The sequence below is a fragment of the Delphinus delphis genome, chromosome 11 (genome assembly GCF_949987515.2).
Source record: "Delphinus delphis chromosome 11, mDelDel1.2, whole genome shotgun sequence".
Classification (NCBI taxonomy): Eukaryota; Metazoa; Chordata; class Mammalia; order Artiodactyla; family Delphinidae; genus Delphinus; species Delphinus delphis.
This window is the reverse complement of record NC_082693.1, coordinates 64,481,626-64,504,028: the sequence shown is the minus strand read 5'-3', so window position 1 is coordinate 64,504,028 and position 22,403 is coordinate 64,481,626. Positions and strand designations below refer to the sequence as shown.

The following is a 22,403-nucleotide window of genomic DNA, read 5'->3' as shown; positions in this document are numbered from 1 at the left end:
CTCAGCAACATTGAGATTTGAGTTCATGGATATGCATTTAAAAGAATTTACTTAAGTCTTCTTTAATTCTTCTCATCAGTATTGTTTTTAGTGTATGAGTCTTGCATATACTTTGTTAAATTTACTCTAAGCATTTCATGTTTATGGATGCTGTTGTTAGTGGTATTTTTAATTGCAGTTTCCAGTTCATTGATTAATATGTAGAGATAAAATTGATTGTATCTTGATCTTATATCCTGTAACCTTTTTAAAGCTATTTATTATACCTAGTGGCTTTTTCTCTTTTGTAGCTTTTTCAGGAATTTCCTCATACATAATTATACTCTCTACTCATACAGACAGTTTTTCTTTTCATTTACAAACCTTCCTTTTCTTTCTTTCTTTTTTTTTGCCTTATTGTAATGGCTAGAAACGCCAGTACAGTGTTGAATATAAGTTGTGAAAGTGGGCGTTTTTCTTGCTCTTAGGATGAAGGCCTTTAATATTTCACCATGGTATTAGCTCTAGTTCTTTTGTATTTGCCCTTAATCAGGTTTAGGAGGTAATTTGAGCACTTTAAATATGTCGTTCCATTGTCAGTTGGCTTGCATTGTTTCTGAATTGAAGCCAGCATATTTTCTTATATTTGAACACCTCAATAGGTCTCTATTTTCTTTGTTGCCTTTAAAATTTTTATCTTTATCGTTGGCTTTCAGTAACTTGATTATGATATGCAGCTTCCATCTTTACTAAATGTGGTCTCTGGCACATCTGTTAAGCTTTCATTATATTTATCTGTAATATGGGACACTGCAGATCTTAGAGGATTTTGTAAGGATTAATCAGGATGATGGGGGTAAAAGTATTCTGAAAAGTTTATAAGTTACTAAAATGACTTCTCAATCTAATACTTTCAGTAAAAATTAATTTAAGCTTGTGATTCTAAAGAAACATAATCTCATTAACAAGGGAGAATAATGCTTTTCATCACCTTCTATTAAGTTAGTTTTATTTTCAAATGACTGTATTGTGGACAGTGATTTAGTATGTCCATTTGAAACACCTGAAATGGAAATTTTCTTGATTTGTTTTCTAAATCACAATTTTTATTTGTTTATCTATTCACTTTAGTCCAAACATTCCTTGAGAACGCTCTTAATCATTCATGAAAAACAAAGTATCAGTGGTTTTATTTAGCAGAAATCAGTATATCTGCCATAATTTTCTCTTTAACGTTTGCATGTGAAACAGACATACAAACATGGAATTAATATCACAAATACAATACAGTCTTATAATGGGGTGCATTATCTTACTGATAAACATTACATACTGTCCAACCTGGGTAAAAAATTATCTTAACTTTGTAGAGTTCTTTGTACTTTGAAACACCTTCATATGTGTGATCTAATCTGTTCCTCAGAACATCTTCATGAACTGATGGGTATATGAGTTTTGATTCCAAATGGAAGCTCTATGCATATTTATGATGTCATTTACCATGAAATATTACTTGTGCTAAGAAGGCAAGCTGTTTTGTCAAGATTATGCTTTATGAACTTTTTTATCCCACATTTTCACTTTTTAATATCATTCAGTTGAGAATTTCAGATCCTTTTGTGTTACTGGCATCATCAAAAACTTTACTGTGAGTTTTCTAAAAGTTGAACTACAAAAGTGGACCTATCACAGTAATGTCATGGACGTGTAGAGTAGTTTGCTGAACTTAAATTTCATTTTTAAAATCTAGTGTTTGGTACCAGATGTGAAGAGTGAATCACCATCTCCTTTATGAAGAGGGAAAGGTTTAATTAGCTTTTTCAAAAGTCGTATCACACATTTCACCTATAAAGTGAAAGAAGAAAATTCTGTGTTTTAAAGCAGGATGAAAGTAGAGGTGATACCCACAGCTGCTCTCGTTTCTGGCAAACCATTCTGAGAGGCTCCAGTTTCATTTGGTTCAGATAAAACACATGTTGCTCATTTATTGTACATATGCTTCAAAGTATTTTGACAAATCTAATCTAAAAGTGTTACAGATGTTCCTCATTATTTTAATTTGCACTTAGTAGCCACCTATAAAAATTTGGCTGTGAACTAGCATTTTCACAATATAATTAAGAGAAAATTTAGTTAACATTAATATGTGTTTCAGTTCCATTTCAGTTACAGTTTTGTGGTATAGCTAGTGAGCTATACACATTTAACAGGTGCTTTGTTATGTTTTTGATAATGAAGACAAATCTTTTTTAACATGTTTCAAATAATTTCAGATGGAAATAAAATTATTCTGATGCTGTCTTTTAGAGATTTGCTATTCAGTGTATGGCCCGAGCTCAGGCAGCAATATTATTACTTGAGTACTTTCTAGAAATGAAGAATCTTAGGTGCTCTCCTGGACCTACTGAAGCAGAATCTGCATTTTGCCACAATCTGCAGATGATCTGTATACACATTATAGATTGATAAGCACTCTTTTAGAGGAGGCCTTATATTAAAACTTTTTTTATATGCACACACATGCATATACACACGGGTCAACTCTATTCTGTACTCTCTGTTTTATATAGATATTATAGAAAATGGACTGGCTTGTGGATTGAAGGATTTATTTTCTTACCATTTAATACATTTAAAAGTAGACTCACCAGTACTTTCCACAGGCTGTTATCTGTCTTCCATGAATACAAAAACCCACATTAATAAGTACTGGCTTACCACTCATTTTCAATGACTGACACGTGAAGCAAACTGAAGACCTTGTCACTCAAACTTGAATCTTTTAGCGTTTTCGTCATTTCTTATTGTTTTCTGTGACTTTCTATAGAGTAAACTTTTTGGTTGGAACATTAATGGATTGTATTTATTTACACACCCTTGCCATAAAAAACAGAAAGCAGGATTGCTTGTAAGACTAAAGGATTTAATTTCTTGCATAATAAATTCGATTTTAAAATTACTATCTTTGGATACCTTGGGAAATTATTATATCTTAATTATTTATACCACATTATATTACTGTATTGTACTTATACTTCATTATGTTAAGATAATTATTAATTATATCTTAATATGTGATACAAAATCAAATTTATGTTTATAAGGACCTCTGAAATCATGCTGCAGAGTGACTCAGTTCCTTAAAATTCAATTTTATTGGCCATCACTTTTTCTATATGTATATTCCAGCAGAAATAAGTATAAGATATGATTCTTACCATAAAAGAAATAAAATAATTAATACTATTTTATGACCCTTAATTGAAATCTATGACAAAATAATTTCATATAGTTCAAAACTTACTTTGTACATTGTTACTGTCTAACAAAAAGGAGGGTGAATTATTTGCTTTTAAAAAAAGTCTCTAATTTGCTACAGTCTGGTTAATTTCTTTGTGTTCAGTTCCACCTAATACACTCCTCAATAATCAACCTTGGGAAATGAAATAAAGACCGTTTTATGTAATCTATTCAGAAGTCTCTGGTTGGCACCACAGCAGCACATCATTGGTTTATGACCTTGTAACACATCACATTTTTATTACTGTTTTCATGCATTTCTGCTGAAGAAACCCTTCAAAATTGTTATTAGGTTGCATACATATCTAATGGACAAATACTGATACATTTAACTATGTATTCAAATATACAATATAGTGGTACAGCTTGTTCCTGAAAATGTACAAATGCAGACAGGCTACAAAAGTACTCGACAACTTCACATGAGCAATTGCACTGTTTAATTTTTCCTTTTGTTTTTCAAACTAAAGATTACAATGCAATTGAAATAGCCCTAAGTGTACCCGAAGAGCTACTGTGTGTTGTATAAAGGCTAAGTAATCCCAGCAGTGTCAGGGGGTTACTGTTCAGCTGTTCGAGATCATGAGATGATATCTCAGCACTCATAAAACAGGGGATTCAAAACACAGGGGCATACATGGAAGTACAGATCATTATGACAGTCCTGGAAGTTATCCACGAGAAAAGTCAACACCCTGGAGGCCAAAATAACACTACTGAATCAACATTTACAACTTTTGTTCAAGATCAAATCCAATATGTAGGGAAAATTCACATTGAAACATTAACGTAAATATAATAATAATTTTATATTTGGCTCATTCCCAAAATATAGAAGGCTTCAAAAATCTCTGGGATATCTCTTCTTAAACATTTTACATGTATAATATTTATTCTGTACAAAACAGATAACTATCCTGAATTAGCTATTTCCTAGAACTATTCATAAAATGTCAATCCATTTAGTAAGGCACAGTAAGGGAAGCGTAGAGTTTTATTTAAGGTTGCACATTTCAATTCAGAAGAGTAAGGGGGTATTTTGGCCCCTGGGATTTGAAAATGTCTTCCAGTTGTAATCTTTGGTCTGAATATTTACATGGTGGTTTCTTCCCATTCAAGCTCAACATCACCTATAACATAAAGTAACATGTCACAAGAGAGAATTGAAGTTAACAGTTCAAAAGATTTAAATGTTTCATGACAAAAATACAGTGAACCTGGAAAGGCTATTATCCTAACTTGGATTAGAGAGAAATTAAAGAATTGATATGTGTGCCAGCCAAGCTTCTAAAACATTTTCAACATACGGTTATTATTAAATTAATGCTTCTGCTATAGGTGGTAAACTAGTAGTAAATTGATATACATTGCCTCTGTTTACCTTCCATGGTGTCCAAAGAGTCCATCTTTTGAAGTGCTGAATAGTTAACAAAACAGATGGGCTGATTACTTCCTTTACTTGATAAGAGATCCAGAACGCACTGATGTAAAAAGATATACTGTGCCTAGACACCAAAGAAAGGATGGTTAAATAAATGGACGGGGTAGGGATTTTCTTATACGGGGGCGGGGGGGGCTATACTTTTACAGTGAAAAGTAATATTGAACTCAACAAATGTTAAATAGCTAAGTTAGAGGCACAGAATTTACCACGAATATAAATGATTTTTTATCATTTCAGACATAAGATTTGCTAAATTCCTGTGGCTTTTTGTAGTTTCCAGTTTTTAAAAATACTTGTCATTAAATACTAAGTGTTCATATGTTCTTTCTTTCTGTAATTTTAAAAAGTAGCAAATTATTTAAATTTGTTTATAAGTTTCCTTTTTCCTGTTAGGCATAATTGAGTAATTTTTCTTATAAATATTTTTCTTGTTAGAATGGCTGCTGGAATGCAGATACTAAATTTACTTTCAAAAGCTGTGACTGAGCATATCTACACACCATCAGCATATTTAAAATATTTAACAATTCTGTTAATCACCCAACATTTGGCCTACTTAATGTCAAGGATCTGGTCTCTATTTGTAAATGTAAGGCAGGACTCCGAACATTTCATCTAAAGTTAGGATGAAATTCAATACCATCTGGGTTCTTTAAGTTTATTCAATATAATTCAGTAACCTGTTAGCATTTCTGGGTTTGGACTTTCCCAAAGGTAGTTACGGTTACAGTCATAGAAAAGCACCCTCATTTTTACATAGGGAAGGTACCTGAAGTTAAAGGAATATAACCAAATGTTTAAGATTCACACACACACACACACACACACACACAAACACACATACTGACAACTGATTTAAGTAGAATGTTCTCTAAAGTGACCATCTTAAGAAATTATATTCATATCTATTGCTACTATACCTCAAAACCTTTTTGGAACTTCACTATTGAAACTGTCTCTAGAGATTGTTGGCCATTATTAGGAATACCTATTTCTTCGTGGATTACAAAATGTTTCCACACACATCTCATCACTGTCAGTTCTATGAGGACAGAACTCTGTCATATTCACTGCTCTATTCCCATTGTGTGTAATAGAGCCTGGAATGTGGTAGTTGCGTAATGAATGTTGACTTAGCCTCATTTAATTCTCACAGTTAGCAGATCTTTACCATTTCAGGACAGACTTGATTTGGAGAACATTCAGAAGTCATTAGGGATCAAGTTTGTGAGGTGGATGATCAAGTTACATAATTCAGTTTTGGTAAGAAATGAAGGATTGTTATAAGGTAATAAAAATTCTATTGAAACTGCTGTTAAATTTCTTCTCAGGGTAATTTCAAATGAGTATTTTAAAATATGCACTGCACAATGAATAACATTATTGACAGAAATATATTGACATGGTATAATTTCTTTGAAAACAACAGTCATTTAAGTTTATGAGTTCTGGTATTTAAAAAAAAAAACACATTTGAATTTGAAGTCACATTTGATATGTGAAACTTCTAACTGTCCCAATCTCATCTTTCTCCACTGGAAAGAATGATGGGTGTAAACTCTGCCAGCAGGGCAGGCTGAGCTCCACAGGGCAGTACTACATTTTCCAAGATCCCTCTGCCGTGGTGTGTTATTGCCAAAGAGGCAGTGAAGAGTTCAGTTCCAGTTTCTACCCTAGATAGTCCTGTTACCTTAATAATTAAACTTTTCTGATGTTCAGTTTCCTCATCTGGGGGATCAGGAAAGCTATGTTGTGAGATTTAAGGCCAGCCATGTATATATGTTGGTGGCAAAAAATTAGGCACCAAAAATATATTATTCTTTTTTCTTCTACCTCAGGAGTTCACATCAGTCTATTTTCAAGAGAACCAGAGCAGGAAAGGGATTCATCCAGATTAATCCTTTTTTCAGGCAGGAATAGTAGCTCAGGATATTACCTCACTGCAGAGTATTCTCTCAGAAAGCTCTTTCACATCTCCTGGGGCTGCTATGAACTGTGTTTTGGTAGACAGTGAAAGAACTTTAGGTTCTCTCCAGGGTCTGGGCCCTCTGGTGTCTTTTAGTGGTGATATATTGCTGAGGTTCCCACCTCCCCACCCCTGGCCATGGCCACTGTGTATGTGCTGAGACACCATTCTTCACAGAAATTGGAATCATTCCCAAGTGCAAGAGAAGAAACTAAGAAACCACTCTTGTGCAAGGCAATGCTGGTTTATAAGGACTGGAGCCAAGGTGTGGGCATTTTCCTTTTTTTCATCACAGAGAAAAGACAGTAAAGAGCATAGCTTCTGGGAACAAAGTCCGGTGAAAGAGAGCTTTGGAGTACCACATTTTAAGCGAGGATCTGAGAATTGTGATTTATATCGTTTACAAAATGGAGGCTAATTATTTAGTAAACATGGATGTATCTTAATTTTATAACCTCTATGGAAGGGCTACCTATACTTTTTTTTTTTATAAATTTACTTATTCATTTATTTAATTTTTTGCTACATTGGGTCTTTGCTGCTGCACAGGGGCTTTCTCCAGTTGCAGTGAGTGGGGGCTATTCTTTGTTGCGGGGCGCAGGCTTCTCATTGTGGTGGCTTCTCTTGTTGCAGAGCACAGGCTCTAGGCGCGCGGGCTTCAGTAGTTGTGGCACACGGGCTTCAGTAGTTGTGGCTCGCGGGCTCTAGAGCACAGGCTCAGTAGTTGTGGCACACGGGCTTAGTTGCTCCGCGGCATGTGGGATCTTCCCGGACCAGGGCTCGAACCCGTGTCCCCTGCATTGGCAGGCGGATTCTTAACCACTGCGCCACCAGGGAAGCCCTATACTTTTCTTGAATATCGATGAAGATGTACTTATTTCAAACATGCCAACTAATATTCGTGACTTCTACCTTTTGATTCAGTAAGTGTTTATCAGGATTTTAACGAACTGCCACCTTTTTATCGTAAAAAGCGATCGGCACAACTATATTGTCAGACCTTTACTGCACGCTGGGCGTTGACTGCATGCTTGGTGCTTTAGATATCTTCTCTTATTTAATACTTACAATAGACTTGTGAAAAGTGTAACACAGCTATTTTACAAAAGAGAAATAACTCAGAGAGGTTCATTACACAAAGTCACAAAGCCAGCAATTAGCAGGACTGGAATCTGAACTCAATTCTCTGACACCAAAATTCAGGCTCTTTTCATTCCCCTACCCAACCTGCAACATTTTCCTCTGGCTGGTTATTCCAGCATAATGTATGAAGTTTATAACATATACTGAATACTAAATTGTGTGCAATTATTCACAGGCATGCTTGAACACACTCTTTACAAAGTTTGGTTCCACAAAATTGTAGAGCATGACAAAATTCGACTTCTATAATTTGAAGACCGAATCTAGTCTCTACAAGGAAATATCCCAATCATTTGCACCCTCTAACCTATCCTAGAGAGCCAACCAATCTCGATCAGTGCCAAGAACATTGATCAACAGTGCACATGTGTACACCCAGGGACATGGGAGGAAAATGCTAGCTATTTATTCTTGTTCTCAACTAAAAATAATTTGGTTTTAATAATCATTAATGGTCGTATTGATCTTGAAGCCCTTAAAAGATCTTTGGATAACAACCAGCTACATAATTGGTGGGGCCCACTACAAAATGAAAATACGAGTTTCCTTCCTCAAAAATTATTAAAGATTTTCAAAACAGTGTCAGCAAACATTAAATCAAGTGCAAGGCCCTTTTGAGCATGGGGACCCGTGAGACTGCATAGGCTACATACCCATGAAGCCAAGCCTGGCCACAAGTTGAAGTCCATTTCTGAAGTTTCCTAAGGGAAGAGTGATACTTCACTCATGTGCTCCCTTTCAGCATATAAGGGAATGCACATGGACTACAGTACCTAGTTTTACCTAGCCATCACATAATTGAAGTGGCTTAAAAAGATTCCTACAAAGAGACTGTGGATTAAAGATAAGATCTGTCAGGCAAGCACCAATGAATGACAATAAAATGGCAGTGCTGACATTTTTCATGCTCCTAGAATAACCGTCTTAGAGCCATGCTGTGAGGTGAAAGCAACAACAGTGTAATCAGATCTGACAAAAAGCTAGATCACTTTTTTAAAAAATTACAAAGAATTTAAAACATGCATTTAAAACCACTATTGAAACAATTATTTTCTGCTAAGTATTTATCTTTTGAAAATACCTTATGATAATATGAAGCCACCAGTATCAGCAAGGTTGTCAGAATTGCTTATTTGACCTTTATCTCATGTTTTTCAATTTCTTGTGTACGCTTTATAATTTACATAATTGCACAATCTACATTTTAAGAATAAATATATACGTATTGGAGTTGAATGCTCAAACATTTCTCCTGAAAGGGATGTGTGTTCCTAAAAGTTTGGATGTCTCTGGTCTAGAGCAGCATCTTCCTAAGAACATTAATGTTCCATGACATCATGGCATTATAGGTTTTGGGGTCAAAAAGTGTTCAAGGATTTCATAGTCATATAAGTCTGGGAAATGTCCACAAGGGCTCTGTATTTATAATTGTCAATGCACATTAGCATAGAGGCTGTAATTCTAAGAAATTCTTTCTCAAACTTATTTTAGCAAAGAGCCTGTTTTCTCACACCTTTAATGACTGTAAAGCCACTTGTGTTTTCTAGTAGGTACCCTGGAAAATACCATTACAGAAGAACTGTATATTTATTATGAGAAAAATCTCTCTGTAGCATAAAAATATCAATCCAAAGATATGACAGGAACATCCTATGTATTATAGTTAGACAGATTTGGGTTTGAATTTTAGCTCTGACCTTTAAATATCACTGAATTCTTGAACATCTGCTTCCCTATTTGTAAAGCAGAGACCATAATACCTAGTCTGTTGATTAGTTTCATTGGCCCTGCCTTACAAATAAAGAATTAAATAAGATAATACATGTAAAGGATCTAGTATAATACTTGGAACCTACTAGACACTCAACAGGGTTTTTAGTTTCATTACCATTATACTGTATAATTTTTTAATTTTTTTTACTTTTATTTTTTGCGGCACGCGGGCCTCCCACTGTTGTGGCCTCTCCCGTTGCGGAGCACAGGCTCTGGACCCGCAGGCTCAGCGGCTATGGCTCACGGGCCCAGCTGCTCCGCGGCATGTGGGATCCTCCCGGACCGGGGCACGAACCCGTGTCCCCTGCATCGGCAGGCGGACTCAACCACTGTGCCACCAGGGAAGCCCCCTACTGTATGATTTTTTTAATGACAAAAATCTATATTTTAAAATATTTATATATAAAATATAAAAATATATTTATATATTATATTATATTATATAATTATATTATATAATTATTATAATATATAATAATATAATTATTAATTATATAATATAATTATTAATTATATAATATTAATTATATAATATAATATAATATATAAATATATAATATATAATAATATAATTATATTATATTATATATAATTATATTATAATAATATTATATATTTATATATTTTTATAATTTATATATAAAATATATAAAAAATCTATATTTTAAAAATATTTTTACGTCCAAACCAGAACAAAACAAACAACTCCCAGTTAGTTGGTTGATGACATGCTATAACAAACATTATTAGTACTAATAATAAAAAGGGATAAATATGGACAAGTGAAATACATAGAAACCTGTAACAGTTAATAAACTTTTCCCAAATACAACTTCTAGCATGTTTACAAAAGAAATTAATTTGATTCATTTTCTAAGCTTCCCAAAGGCTAAAGACAAATCCATTTAATGAATTATTTTCTATATGCCTATCAGTATAAACAGGGTACGATGAGTAGTCAGTAACAGTGCTGAAGGATAAGTGGGGCATGTGGGTTTCGGTTCTCCTATAATCCCCATCAGCTGCCGTCCCCAAGACCCTGCCCCCACCCAGAGGTTTATAATGTAGGAAAAGAGAATGTCTGCTTTGCTAATATAGTTCAAGGCCACGTCTAACCAGATCACTGCCACTAAGATCCTTCCAGGCAGAAATTCTAGAGCTGATAACTGCTTGAAGTTTTAGATATCTTACCAGGTTTTGTACCATGCACATTCTTTCACTTCTCAGTTCAGCTACTAATCCATATATATCCACAAAATCATGATCATTTACATGTTGTGTTAAGTGGTCTAGAGCAATAAAAACTCCAGTTCTTCCAACTCCAGCACTGCAGGAAGAGTGAAATTACATGCAAATTATTCAGCAAAAAGCCTGTTTATGTTGATTGTGATGAAGGAAATAAACTATGATAGCAATAAATTATAAATAGTTTCTTTTCTTATTGAAGGTAGATTTTCTTTGGAGTTTCTTTGGATTTATATTGTTCCCAAGACTGTTTAGACAGAGCAAGATGATTATCGTTAAATACTCTGTCAAATATTTGAGTTTTTTTTTTTAACCAGTTGGACTTTCCCTGTTCTTTCATAATATTTTAAGGGTTGTAGTTGGAGAAGTATGGGGAAGATTTTTAAAAGTCATTGAAAATTCTTAACCCTAGAGACTTTTTATTGAATATATTTTTGGTTACCAATAGGAATGCTAAACATGAAAAATGTCAACTGTAATATTTAGCCCATATAGTACTTCCTCTGCATCACATTGATAGATTCTCATGTGTTCTTTTCACCTTCCCTAGAATTTTCTTTTCCTTCCTATAGATAATAAAATTGGAAAGCTATTTCCTTTTAAGAAATTAGTTTAATACTGAAGGACAGGTATGTGCTCCATATAAACTGTTAATTGATAAACCTGACAGGATTTTTTCAGAAATTCCAATTAGAAAGACAAGACTCCTAGGTACTTAAATGGTTAATATAGGAAGTAAATCTGGAAAAAAAAAAAAAACATTTGAAAGGTCACCTAATCTTAAATGTCATTTTGAACATCACGAAACTGCCATCTTTGTAGGTGAAAAATATTCTAATGTCGACAATACCTATGATTCAACCTAAGAAATAGCATTACAACATAAATCTGATCACTACAACACAGACACGTATATGCCCAAACAGAGTAATCAGTCATTACATCATTCAATATATTTTGAGTGTCAGACACTGTCCTAGGCATCTGCGGTACAGCAGTGAACATTACCAAGTCCCTGAACTTATGGAGCTTATATTCTAGAGGACGGAGAATGGTAGTCCACACAACAAAGAAACATGCATAGGATATACCCAGCCGCAGTAAGTGCTATGGAGAAAGATAAATTAGGTTAAGGACATAAAAGGTGATAGGGTAGGACAGGGTCATTAGAGAAAGGTTCTCTGACAATGTGATATTTGAAAAGAAACTTGAGTAGGGTTAGGGAGTGCACCACCTGGGTACCTGGGAGAGGAGCATACCGGCCTGAGGGCGCAGGAAGAGAACAGATCTGAGTGGGAGAGTGTTCTGTGTGTTCAAAGAAAAGCAAGGAGACCAGGGTGGGGAGAGTGTGTGAAGAGGTGATGGGAGGCAGGGATCAGAGTATTTGCTGTTGGGTTGGATGTGGAATGTAAGAGGAAGCAGAGAGTTGAAGATGAGTCTAGGGTTTCTGTATAAAGCAGAGTGGACTGCTGTTTACCAAGATGGGGATGAGAAGGAGGGAGTTTGGAGACTGATCTAAGTGTTCTGTTTTGGACACATCAAATTTTCAGAATGTTGTGGTTAAACTGGAAGTTAAATGTGTAAGTCTAAAGTTGAGGTGAGAAGTTGGGGTTGGAGGTAATTATTTAGTAGACAGTTTTAAAATGATATTTTAAAATGATTATTAATATAAGCATACTTTTTCTCTGGTCTCTTTTATGTATTTAAATCACAAAGGAGGAGACTACTCTTTTTGAGGCTACAAGAGAGATGGTACTTTTCTTTTTTAATGGATTTTTAAATCCACTGTTTTAATCCAGTGGCAGTGTATATGTAAAATATGGAGAAGCTGAAGGAAGCTTACTATCCGTTTTAATCATCAATGATGCCAGTTTAAAATCAATCACTGACTTTATAAGCAAACTGTTATTCTATTTATACTATATACTGATCTGTTAAAAATTTTATATATATGGAGGGGATATGGAATTGGGAGGGTAAGAATGAGGCTTTTACTTTTAATTCTATATGCTTTTTAAATGTAAAAAAGATATCTCATAATGAGCAATCATTTGTGTACTACTCTTACAATTTAAAAAATCTAAAATATTCCTGGAAGATGTAGACTCATTTAAATTACATGCTGAGTTTTTTCCTCTAAAAAAAAAGTTTAAAAATTGGATGGATTAATATTTTCTTACATATTTAACCACATTAATTATAGTATATTCCCATTAGAATAATTATCCATCAATTAATTTCTGGAATTATTATAATTAATAATAATGGGTTAAAAGATATTGTTACTTAAATTTTTTTATTGTAGCAAAAGATACATAACATAAAATTTACCATTTTAACCATATTTAAGTGCACAATTCAGTGGCATTAAGCACATTCAGTCTTGTGCAGCCAACACCACTATCTGTTTCCAGAATATTTTCATCATCCCAAACAGAAGCTATGTACCCGTTAAACAGTAACTCTCCATTTCTCTCTCTCCCAAGTCCCTAGTAACCACAATTCCAGTTTCTTGTCTCTATGAATTTACCTCTTGTAAGTATCTCTTATAAGTGGAATCATAAAACAGTATATTATCACCCACTTTTTCTTTAATTTACAAACTACAACTGTTGACGAAACTCATGTTGAGACTGACTTAGATATATCATGTTAGAAATCATAAATCATATCAATATGTCCAGAACTCTGAATTCTAAACAACTGTGAGTTTTATTTCTTTTTGCGGGGGAGTATTGGTATTTCAGTGGTATAAAATACCAGTGAAAATAAAGAGGGGAAAAATCTTCATTTATGGTCACATTCTATTTATCATGTTCAAAAAGCTAGGTCAGAGAAAGATATTTGAATAGTTTGTAAAAACTCTGAATCATGCTTGGGTTGGTCACTTAATTTGATCTTTAAAGTTCATTTTCTTTATTCTTTGTAAGTCAAATCTAGAAACTTGCTTTTGCAAAAAAGTTTAAATTAGTATATTAGACTAATACCAGTTGAAATAATGAAGGACCAGATGTTTATTCGTAAAAATAAAAAAATCCTACATACCCACACTCATCCATTTGATGTGTAGCCACATCAAAAATGGGCTACAATTTTTTTGTTTTTAATTTGAAGTCCTTCGAGAGGTATAATCCAGTCAAGATTTCAGGAAAATTCCTGTACCAGGGTATATATTTCCCTTGCTTTTAGACATAGTCATTACTCATTTTATCTCTGCCATCTAACCTTTTATAAAACTACATCTTGATTTGTTATAACCAGTAAAATAACTGAAAACTAAAAGGTGGATTGAATCTACATTAACATTCTGCCAGAAAATCAATGGTGTCGTGATAATAAAAAGGTCACGCTGAGTTTCAGTACCATTCCTAGTGTTTCTAGTGTTCAGAGGTTCTAAAAATCTCTTTCTTACCTGCAGTGAACAACCATAGGTGTGGTGTCATGTGCTCTGCTTGCTCGAACCAACTTCACAAAGTGAACTAGAGGCGCACTGTTTTCAGGAACCCCATGCTCAGGCCAAGCAGTAAAGTTACACTGTCTAATGGTCATGCAATCCCCATGCTAGACAAAATGACATTAAAGAAACATGGTAAGACAGCTGACTTGCCAGGTTTTCAAGGTGATCTTTTAAAATGACAATTTACCAAACAGAAGAAACTGTGTTTTCATAATTTCCTATAAGAGAAGCCTTCTACTATTGCTACAATAAAGAAAATTGCCTTTCTGTATGAATGCAAACAATGAGAAGGCTTGCAAGCAGATGATAATGTAGGGTATTTAAATTCAAATACAATGTAACGTTTTGTAACACCAGAGTAGTAGATTTTGAACAATTGTGACCTAACAACTTAAACACACTCACAAATTATTCACAACACAGGTATAGAGTATCTGATAATGTCAGAAAGTATAAAGATCCTTATATCATTTTCTGTGTTTATAGGCCTTTACGTTATATAAGTGGGATCCTATGCTATCGCTTCTGTATTGGTTCTGGATTAAACAGAAAATCCAGTTTTTAGGATGTAGACAGAGATAAGTGATTTGGGAAATTCCTGTTTTAAATCAGATATTACAGTTTCTTTATAAAATAAGATAAACTTAGTGATCTAGTTGTTTCCTCCTTTTTCTTCCCCTGTCTACCTAAGAATTTGATATTAACTGGTTAATATGAACTTTATATAATTTGGAATTAAACACAGTGACGTAGATATTGAAGGCAGGTGCCAATTCAAAACTTCTATTTTGAAAATAATAGAAAAGCATTATTGAATATACAGGTATCAAGCAATATGTCTAGAAATTAATTTTACTTTAGACATTTAGAACATTCATATTTTATATCATGTTTGACTTCCCCTCCTTTTTTTTACCCTTTCAATTTTCAGATCTCTGATGGTCCAATCTATTTGAACATCCTCCATTAGCTTTGTAATCACTATATCTCCGAAGACAGTAACTGGTTTGTTGTCCTCTGGCCAATACTGATGGCATCTGATCTGTATTCAGAAAAGAATCACCAGTCATAAGAACCATTTTTTTATATAGATACGTTTGTGTGTGTGTGTGTATAAAATATCACAGTTATCGCTGCTAAGATAAAACTGCTTTATAGATGTCCAAGTCATTGATGACTCAAAGTATTAGCTAAAATTGTCACACATATATTAACAGAATTGTAAAAGTTTTGTGAAAAGATTTTCAAATAACTTACCCGCCCTTTCTCAAAACACTGTGTTAGCATTACTAATGTTTTTGCTCTGGTTTCCCACACCATTCTCCAAAAATCCCCAACTGTTCCTGGTAATGGACCTTGAGTAGCAATAAATTCATTTGGACATAAGTAGCCCTAGAATGATATAATTATAACACTGCATCAATATTTACATATATATAGTATTTTTTAGTTTTTGAGCAATGTAAGAAAAACATACTAGTTTAAGATGACCTAATATTTTAAAATATTGTACATTTTTGAATGCTAAATAATAATAGATACTCAAAATTTCCAACATTAATTTTAACCTCACAATGTAATATACTATACAGCTAACTGTTCTTAAAATGTATTTCTAACTCTGAATAAAGCAGTAAAGACTAAAAAATAATAATACCACTTCACAGCAGACAATATGCTAAGCATCTTATAGTTAGTATTTCAATTAATTTGTTTCTTATAAAAACCTTGAGAATTAGAACTATTATTATCCTCATTTTAGAGAGGAAGATACTGAAGCTAAGGAATGTGAAGTAATTTGTGGAAGATTTCACAGTTGGTAAGGTAGTCTGAGTCCAGAGCCAGCGCTCTTACCCATTCCACTAAGTTACTGTCATATATTTAAAGATTGTGCAGATATTTTCATTCTTTCTCCAAGAAATTACTTATCTATGTAAACTATGGCATTAGTAATTATTCTCCAGAGCTCCAGACCAAGAGTAATGTGAATAATAAGAAGGTTCATTTAACTACTATAGGACCTGAGATTTGTCTCAACCCTATTATGATAGCTCTTGTAGATTTTATCAAGTTATTCTAAAACTCAGTCCATTCACCTGGAATGTAAGGATGCCACTTGAGTAATATCTGTGGATTTTTCTTAAAGAAAGGTACTGTATAAATAAAATATAGTAATGAAATTACATGTATTCCAAACATCAAAATATTTTGAGGAATGAGGATTAAAGGTGAATTTTATTTTTAAATTGGAATTGTCTCAGTAGCCAGAGAATATAGTATTACACTGAATAAATATACATTTTAAAGTTCAAGGGGTCCTAAAATCTAATCCAACCAGTGTATTTTACTCTAAAGAATAATGAGCTACTTGAGGTGATTTTCCCAAAATCACCCAGTGACAGTTTCTGGTATAAAACCTTGAGTCTCTTAAATAAACTATATACTAAAGCATTTCTATGTTTCCAGTCTCAGTTGAAATATATAATTATTTTACATTGTAAAGGTTTTTTTTTTTAGGTTAAAAAAGTAATATATAGTCAGTGTAGAATGTTTGGAAAATTCAGAAAAATACATAATAGAATGTGGAATTAATCTGTAATCTCACTATCCGTAATGAAGCACCATTAATATTTTAGTCACTTTCTCTGCAGACTTTTAAAATATGCACATTCCTCCATTCAGATAATATTTATGAAGGTCTACTGTGTGTCAGGCACTATTCTAGGAGCTGAGGATTCATCACTGACTAAAATTCCTACTCTCATTTATCTTATATTCTAGTTAGGGGAAATAGACATCAAGCCTATTAATAAGTCTATTAAATAAACAATTTACATAGAGTTTTTAAAAGTGATGTGTTGTGAGAGAGAGTTTTCAGAAAATAGGGTGTTCAGAAAAGACTCATGGGTGAAATCTGAGGAAAGAACTGAAGCAGAAAGGGGGTAATCCCTTCAAGCTCTGAAGGAAAAGTGTTCCAGGTAGAAAGTCAAGTATAACAGCATTAAAGGAGAGATGTGTCTGGAATGTTCTAAGAACAGCAAGTGGCTGGAATGAGGGGGACAGTAATAGAAGGTGACGTCGGAAAGAACAAGGGAGGGAGGACAATGGTGCTTTAGGTCCTAGAGTAGGTAATTATAAGATCTTGGATTTTACTCTGAATGATATGGAAAGCCTTTGAAAGATTTTGAACATACAGAGTATATGGTTTAAGAGTTTCATCCTGGTTTCTGTAAGACAAGCTGATATGGTTTAAAGGAGAAAGGAGGGAGAGTAGTTAGAAGGTTATTGCAACAATCCAACCAAGGGTTAGTTTGGGCGATAGCAATGGGGATTGTGAGAAGTGATAAAATCTGGATAAATTCTGAAGACAGAGCCAAGAGAATTTGCTTATGGATTGGATACTGGGTATAAGAAAAATAGAGAAGTCAATAATGATTCCAAATGAAGATGGGGAAAACTTCAGGAAGAGCAGACTTAAAAAAAAATTTGTTTTTTACTTAAGTATAGTTGATTTGCAATGTTGTGTTAGTTTCTGGTGTAAAGCAAAGTGATTCAGTTATACATATATAATATATATTCTTTTTCATATTCTTTTCCATTATGGTTTATTGCAGGATATTGAATATCATTCCCTGTGCTATACAGTAAGACCTTGTTGTTGTTTATCTGTTTTATAGATAGTACTTTATATCTGCTAATCCTGAACGCCTAATTTATCTGTCCCCTACCCCCTTTCCCCTTGGGTAACCATAAATTTGCTTTCTATGTCTGTGAGTCTGTTTCTGTTTTGTATATAAGATCATTTGTATCATATTTTAGATTGCACATATAAGTGATATCATATGGTATTTCTGTCTTTCTCTTTCTGACTTCACTTTCTCTTTCTGACTTACTTCACTTAGTATGACAATCTCTGGGTCCATCTATGTTGCTGCAAATAGCTTTATTTCATTCTTTTTTTTTTAATTTTTTAAATTTTTTTTTATTTTGTGGTACGCAGGCCTCTCACTGTTGTGGCCTCTCCCGCTCCGGATCCAGACGCTTAGGCTCAGCGGCCATGGCTTACGGGCCCAGCCGCTCCGCGGCATGTGGGATCTTCCCGGACCAGGGCACGAACCCATGCCCCCTGCATTGGCAGGCGGACTCTCAACCACTGTGCCACCAGGGAAGCCCTATTTCATTCTTTTTTAATGGTTGAGTAATATTCCTATGTATATATACACCATATCTTTATCCGTTCACCTGTCGATGGACATGTAGGTTGCTTCCATGTCTTGGTTATTGTAAATAGTGCTGCTGTGAACATTGGGGTGCAAGTACCTTTTTGAATTAGAGTTTTCTCCAGATATATGCTCAGGAGTGGGATTGCTGGGTCATATGGTAACTCTACTTTTAGTTTTTTTAAGGAAGCTCCATACTGTTTTCCATAGTGGCGGCACCAATTTACATTCCCACCAACAATGTAGTAGGTTCCCTTTTCTCCACACCCAGGATAAGCAGGTTAAAAGGAAAATCAAGAATTCATAATGGAAATATTAAACTTGAAATTTCTTTTGGATATTCAAGTGGCAATGTCATGAAGGCAACTGAGTATATGAGCTTGGAATTCAGAAAGAAGTCCAAACTAGAGACATAATTTCAAAGTAGTTAGCAAATAGATCTTACTTAAAATCACAAGAATGGTTGAGATTGTCAAAGAAATGAGTTTGGAAAGAAACAGTAAATTCAAGGATTGGGCTGTAGATAATTTCAGTGTTTGGTGGCCAAGGAGATGAGAGAACCAACGAGACTGAGATGAAAGTGTCAAAGCTGTAGATGGAAAATCGAGAGAATGGTGTCCTGGCAGCGTTTTAAGGGTGAGGACAATAAACTGTAATTGATCAATTTATAAAATGTTTCGCCTAGTTATTTGCATTTCCCTTTTTCAGGGATTCAGTGTCCTTTGGTACTATAATCTTCTTCCAGAGTAGACGAAATCTGATGTTTCTGATACGATTACAGCTCCTTTGCATCATAGCCTTTAATCTTCAATCTCCAGCTATGGTAAAAGCTATCCTCAAATTGAAGTAATTTCAGGCATCTCAGGTTGACAGGAGAGATAATTTGGGGTGGTGGGTTGGGGTCTTGTCCCATTACATAATGTTCTTATTGTTAGCTTTCTTGAAAACATTCCTAAAGTCACGTGTACAATTAGTGGTTGTTTACAAGGATGCAGTATCTATTTTCCTCCCTACCTCTCTCCCATAGTCCATCCTTAATCAACATTTTCCAGGCTCTCTCTGAGTCCTAGCTTCAGGAGCACAATTCCCAAGAAGAGCCAAGGGCAGAGAGATAAACATATAGTAATCTAATTACAGACCCAGGACTGGAGTTCCCAGTCTTAAAGTACATCCTTCAGACCACCTACTGGTCTTCCCTTTTCCCTTCTCCAGACTTCACTTTTTCTTTTCCATCTAAACACTAGTTATTTTGCTTTTTCTCTACCTTGCTCTATAGTTCTTTTCCCTTTTCCTCCAGCTTCCAAAGAAATAGGAATTCAGAGTCCATTTGTAGATGGCCTTTGTCTTTTGCTCCTGGAACAAGTGTTCATGAACTTTCAGATGGAGGTGCCATGGAACAAAAGTGGGGAGTTGGGGGAAACTGAGGCATCAAACATTCATTCTGAGAAATCTTCACTATTTCTGAGGTGAAGACTGCCTGAATTTGGGGATAGAGAAGTGAGAGGCCACTGTGGTATTATGACTTTGTCTATTTCCATCTGTTCCTGACATCCCAGGCGAAGGAGATATCCCCAGAAGTAAAAGCAATACAGCATACTGCCCACTCCAATACTGAAACCTGCCTTAATATAAAGTGCTTTCCATCTGGGCCTGCTTACCATGTAGCTCAGTAATGATTACGCATATCATTACATATGGGTCATAGTGAATTTGCTGTAAAATTTATTATATTACAACATCACTTGACCACAGCAGAATATATATATATATATGTATTAATGTACTCAGATTTAGTTTATTGCTCATCCTGTATTGTGATCTTCTTATGGTTGTCTCCTGACAACTTATAATATTTAGAGGGAACACTGGGGGTTCATGAATATTCCTTTGTTTATGTGTGGTTCAGTTATACCTCCTAAAACTGTCTGGTTGCCTTCCTAATCATATTCATAACCTATACTGTCATCCCATAACTGGTTGAACATTATAGGATATAAGCTATTCATTTGTATCTAGTTATTGGTGAATAAAAATGATACGAATTAATAGATCACTGATACAACAATTTGTTCTTGCTCTGTTCTATGGTATCATAAAATACATGATCATTGTTTAAATTTAAATATCTAAATGTATATATGCCTCATTCTACAAATCAAAGTAAAACTTCTACATGCTATATTGTTTAGGATACAATTAAAATTGGTAAGCACAAGATTTCACCAAAATCTTTAGAAAAGAATTACATTTTCAGGGAAATCAATGATTTGATAAATGAATAAAATATATCATCACAATAGTAAATTTGGGTTTTCTTCAAAATAGATTTAAAGTTCTAGCGCAAAAATGGGATGAAATTCAAAGGATGACTTATTAACCTCTGCAACCCCCCGTCACTTCTCCTATTAAGAAATCTTAAATGCTCCCATTGTTCACTTATTTCACAATAAGATTCAATATATAATTGTAATTTTGGAGTAATTATCAACCAATATAAAATTCAGGATGAATTCTTCTTTTCCCCCTTAACAGAGTCTTGGGGAGAATGGGACATAGGACAGGTTATGTTTGATGTTGGGGAAAGGATGGAGCATCACATAAGCAGAGCCCCAGTGGGACCAAATGAAATGGCAGGCCTGGATGAGAAGACTGAATAAGGAAAAAATAAAACACCAGTGGGAGTGTGGGCAGTAGAGGGAACCTTCAGGTATCTGTGGAGTCATGATAAGAAGCATAGTTAACCTTGGTATGTATTAGAATTGAAGTCAGTGGTGAAAATGTAAGGGAACATATCTTGTTTTTATAAAACAACTGTATTTGAGTAGTTCAGTGATAGAATCATCTGCCTTAAGGAGGAAATAGGTGAATCAATGCCAAGATAGGCTAATATCTAATTACAAGTAATTTTTCAGAAAGATTTCCTGGGTGAATGGTTGGATTAAATAACCACAAAAGCAGGTCCTACTCTCGGATTTCGTGATTGTGTCAACCCAAGTGGAGGTCTTGGGTGCATCTAAGGTCTCTGTGTACCTATGATAGTGGTGAGCATTGAGAGAACAAAAGAGCCATGGAGAAGGAGAGGGAGAGATCCTTAAAACACTTTGGTTTATTCAACTTTCAATCCAATGCAGCAAGCATTTATTATCTGTGATGTGCAACATAGTATACTAGGCATGTCACAGTTCACCCCATGTTGGTTCACTTAAGATATGCTTGTTGAGTAGCTACAATGGAGTGCACGTTCTGTAAGTAGCTGAGGCTGAAAAGAACAAGGCATCATAGTTCCCTAGAAGGACTGAAAATCTAGAAGGGAGGAAGAGCATAATAGGTTTTTATATTATATGGACATGACTGTACATATGACTAATTTTTCTTTGAAAGAGAGGTTGGCCGACCTCATTGTGTACAGAGAATATTCTGACAAACGTAGGAAATAGTGGAAAGACCAGGGGATATGTAGCTAGAAGTTGTACGTCTGCCACTTATTAGTGAAATGATCGTTGGGTAAATTGCAATCTCTGTTTGGAGCCTCCGTTTCCCCATGTATAAAATAGGGATACATAATGTTGTTGTAAGGAACTGGTACATTAAATTCATAGAGGTTGTAATGAATTTCTTGTTTTAAATAGTTTGAAGAGTAATACTGCAGTATTTATGTTTTATAAAAATATATATAAAAATAGCAACTTACAGAAACATAGCTGGCATTAATATAATCCGATCCTGGAATACTGGCATCAGCTATCAGTTTCACTCTGTTATTGTTATCTAGAAGAAAATATAAGAAATTAATGCTAATTCACTTTGCTACTTTCTTACTATAGCAGTAATAGAAAGAAGTTCATGATATAACATCAAAAATTATAGACGGCTGTA

General features: G+C 34.4%; 2 protein-coding genes across 2 annotated transcripts in view; one reads left to right on the top strand and one right to left on the bottom strand.

The window, feature by feature from the left end:
* Positions 1 to 22,403, top strand: part of LIN7A (lin-7 homolog A, crumbs cell polarity complex component) — a 399,161-nt gene that overhangs the window by 342,114 nt on the left and 34,644 nt on the right. The window lies entirely within an intron of this gene.
* Positions 3,361 to 22,403, bottom strand: part of PTPRQ (protein tyrosine phosphatase receptor type Q) — a 196,617-nt gene continuing 177,574 nt past the window's right edge. Inside the window, exons 39-45 of the mRNA XM_060025305.1 lie at positions 22,219 to 22,295; positions 15,565 to 15,699; positions 15,224 to 15,349; positions 14,263 to 14,411; positions 10,797 to 10,932; positions 4,661 to 4,784; positions 3,361 to 4,409 (exon numbers count right to left, since the gene is read on the bottom strand). Coding sequence (XP_059881288.1) covers positions 4,372 to 4,409; positions 4,661 to 4,784; positions 10,797 to 10,932; positions 14,263 to 14,411; positions 15,224 to 15,349; positions 15,565 to 15,699; positions 22,219 to 22,295 — 785 coding nt within the window. The 3' untranslated portion in view covers positions 3,361 to 4,371. The remainder of the gene's footprint in view (positions 4,410 to 4,660; positions 4,785 to 10,796; positions 10,933 to 14,262; positions 14,412 to 15,223; positions 15,350 to 15,564; positions 15,700 to 22,218; positions 22,296 to 22,403) is intronic.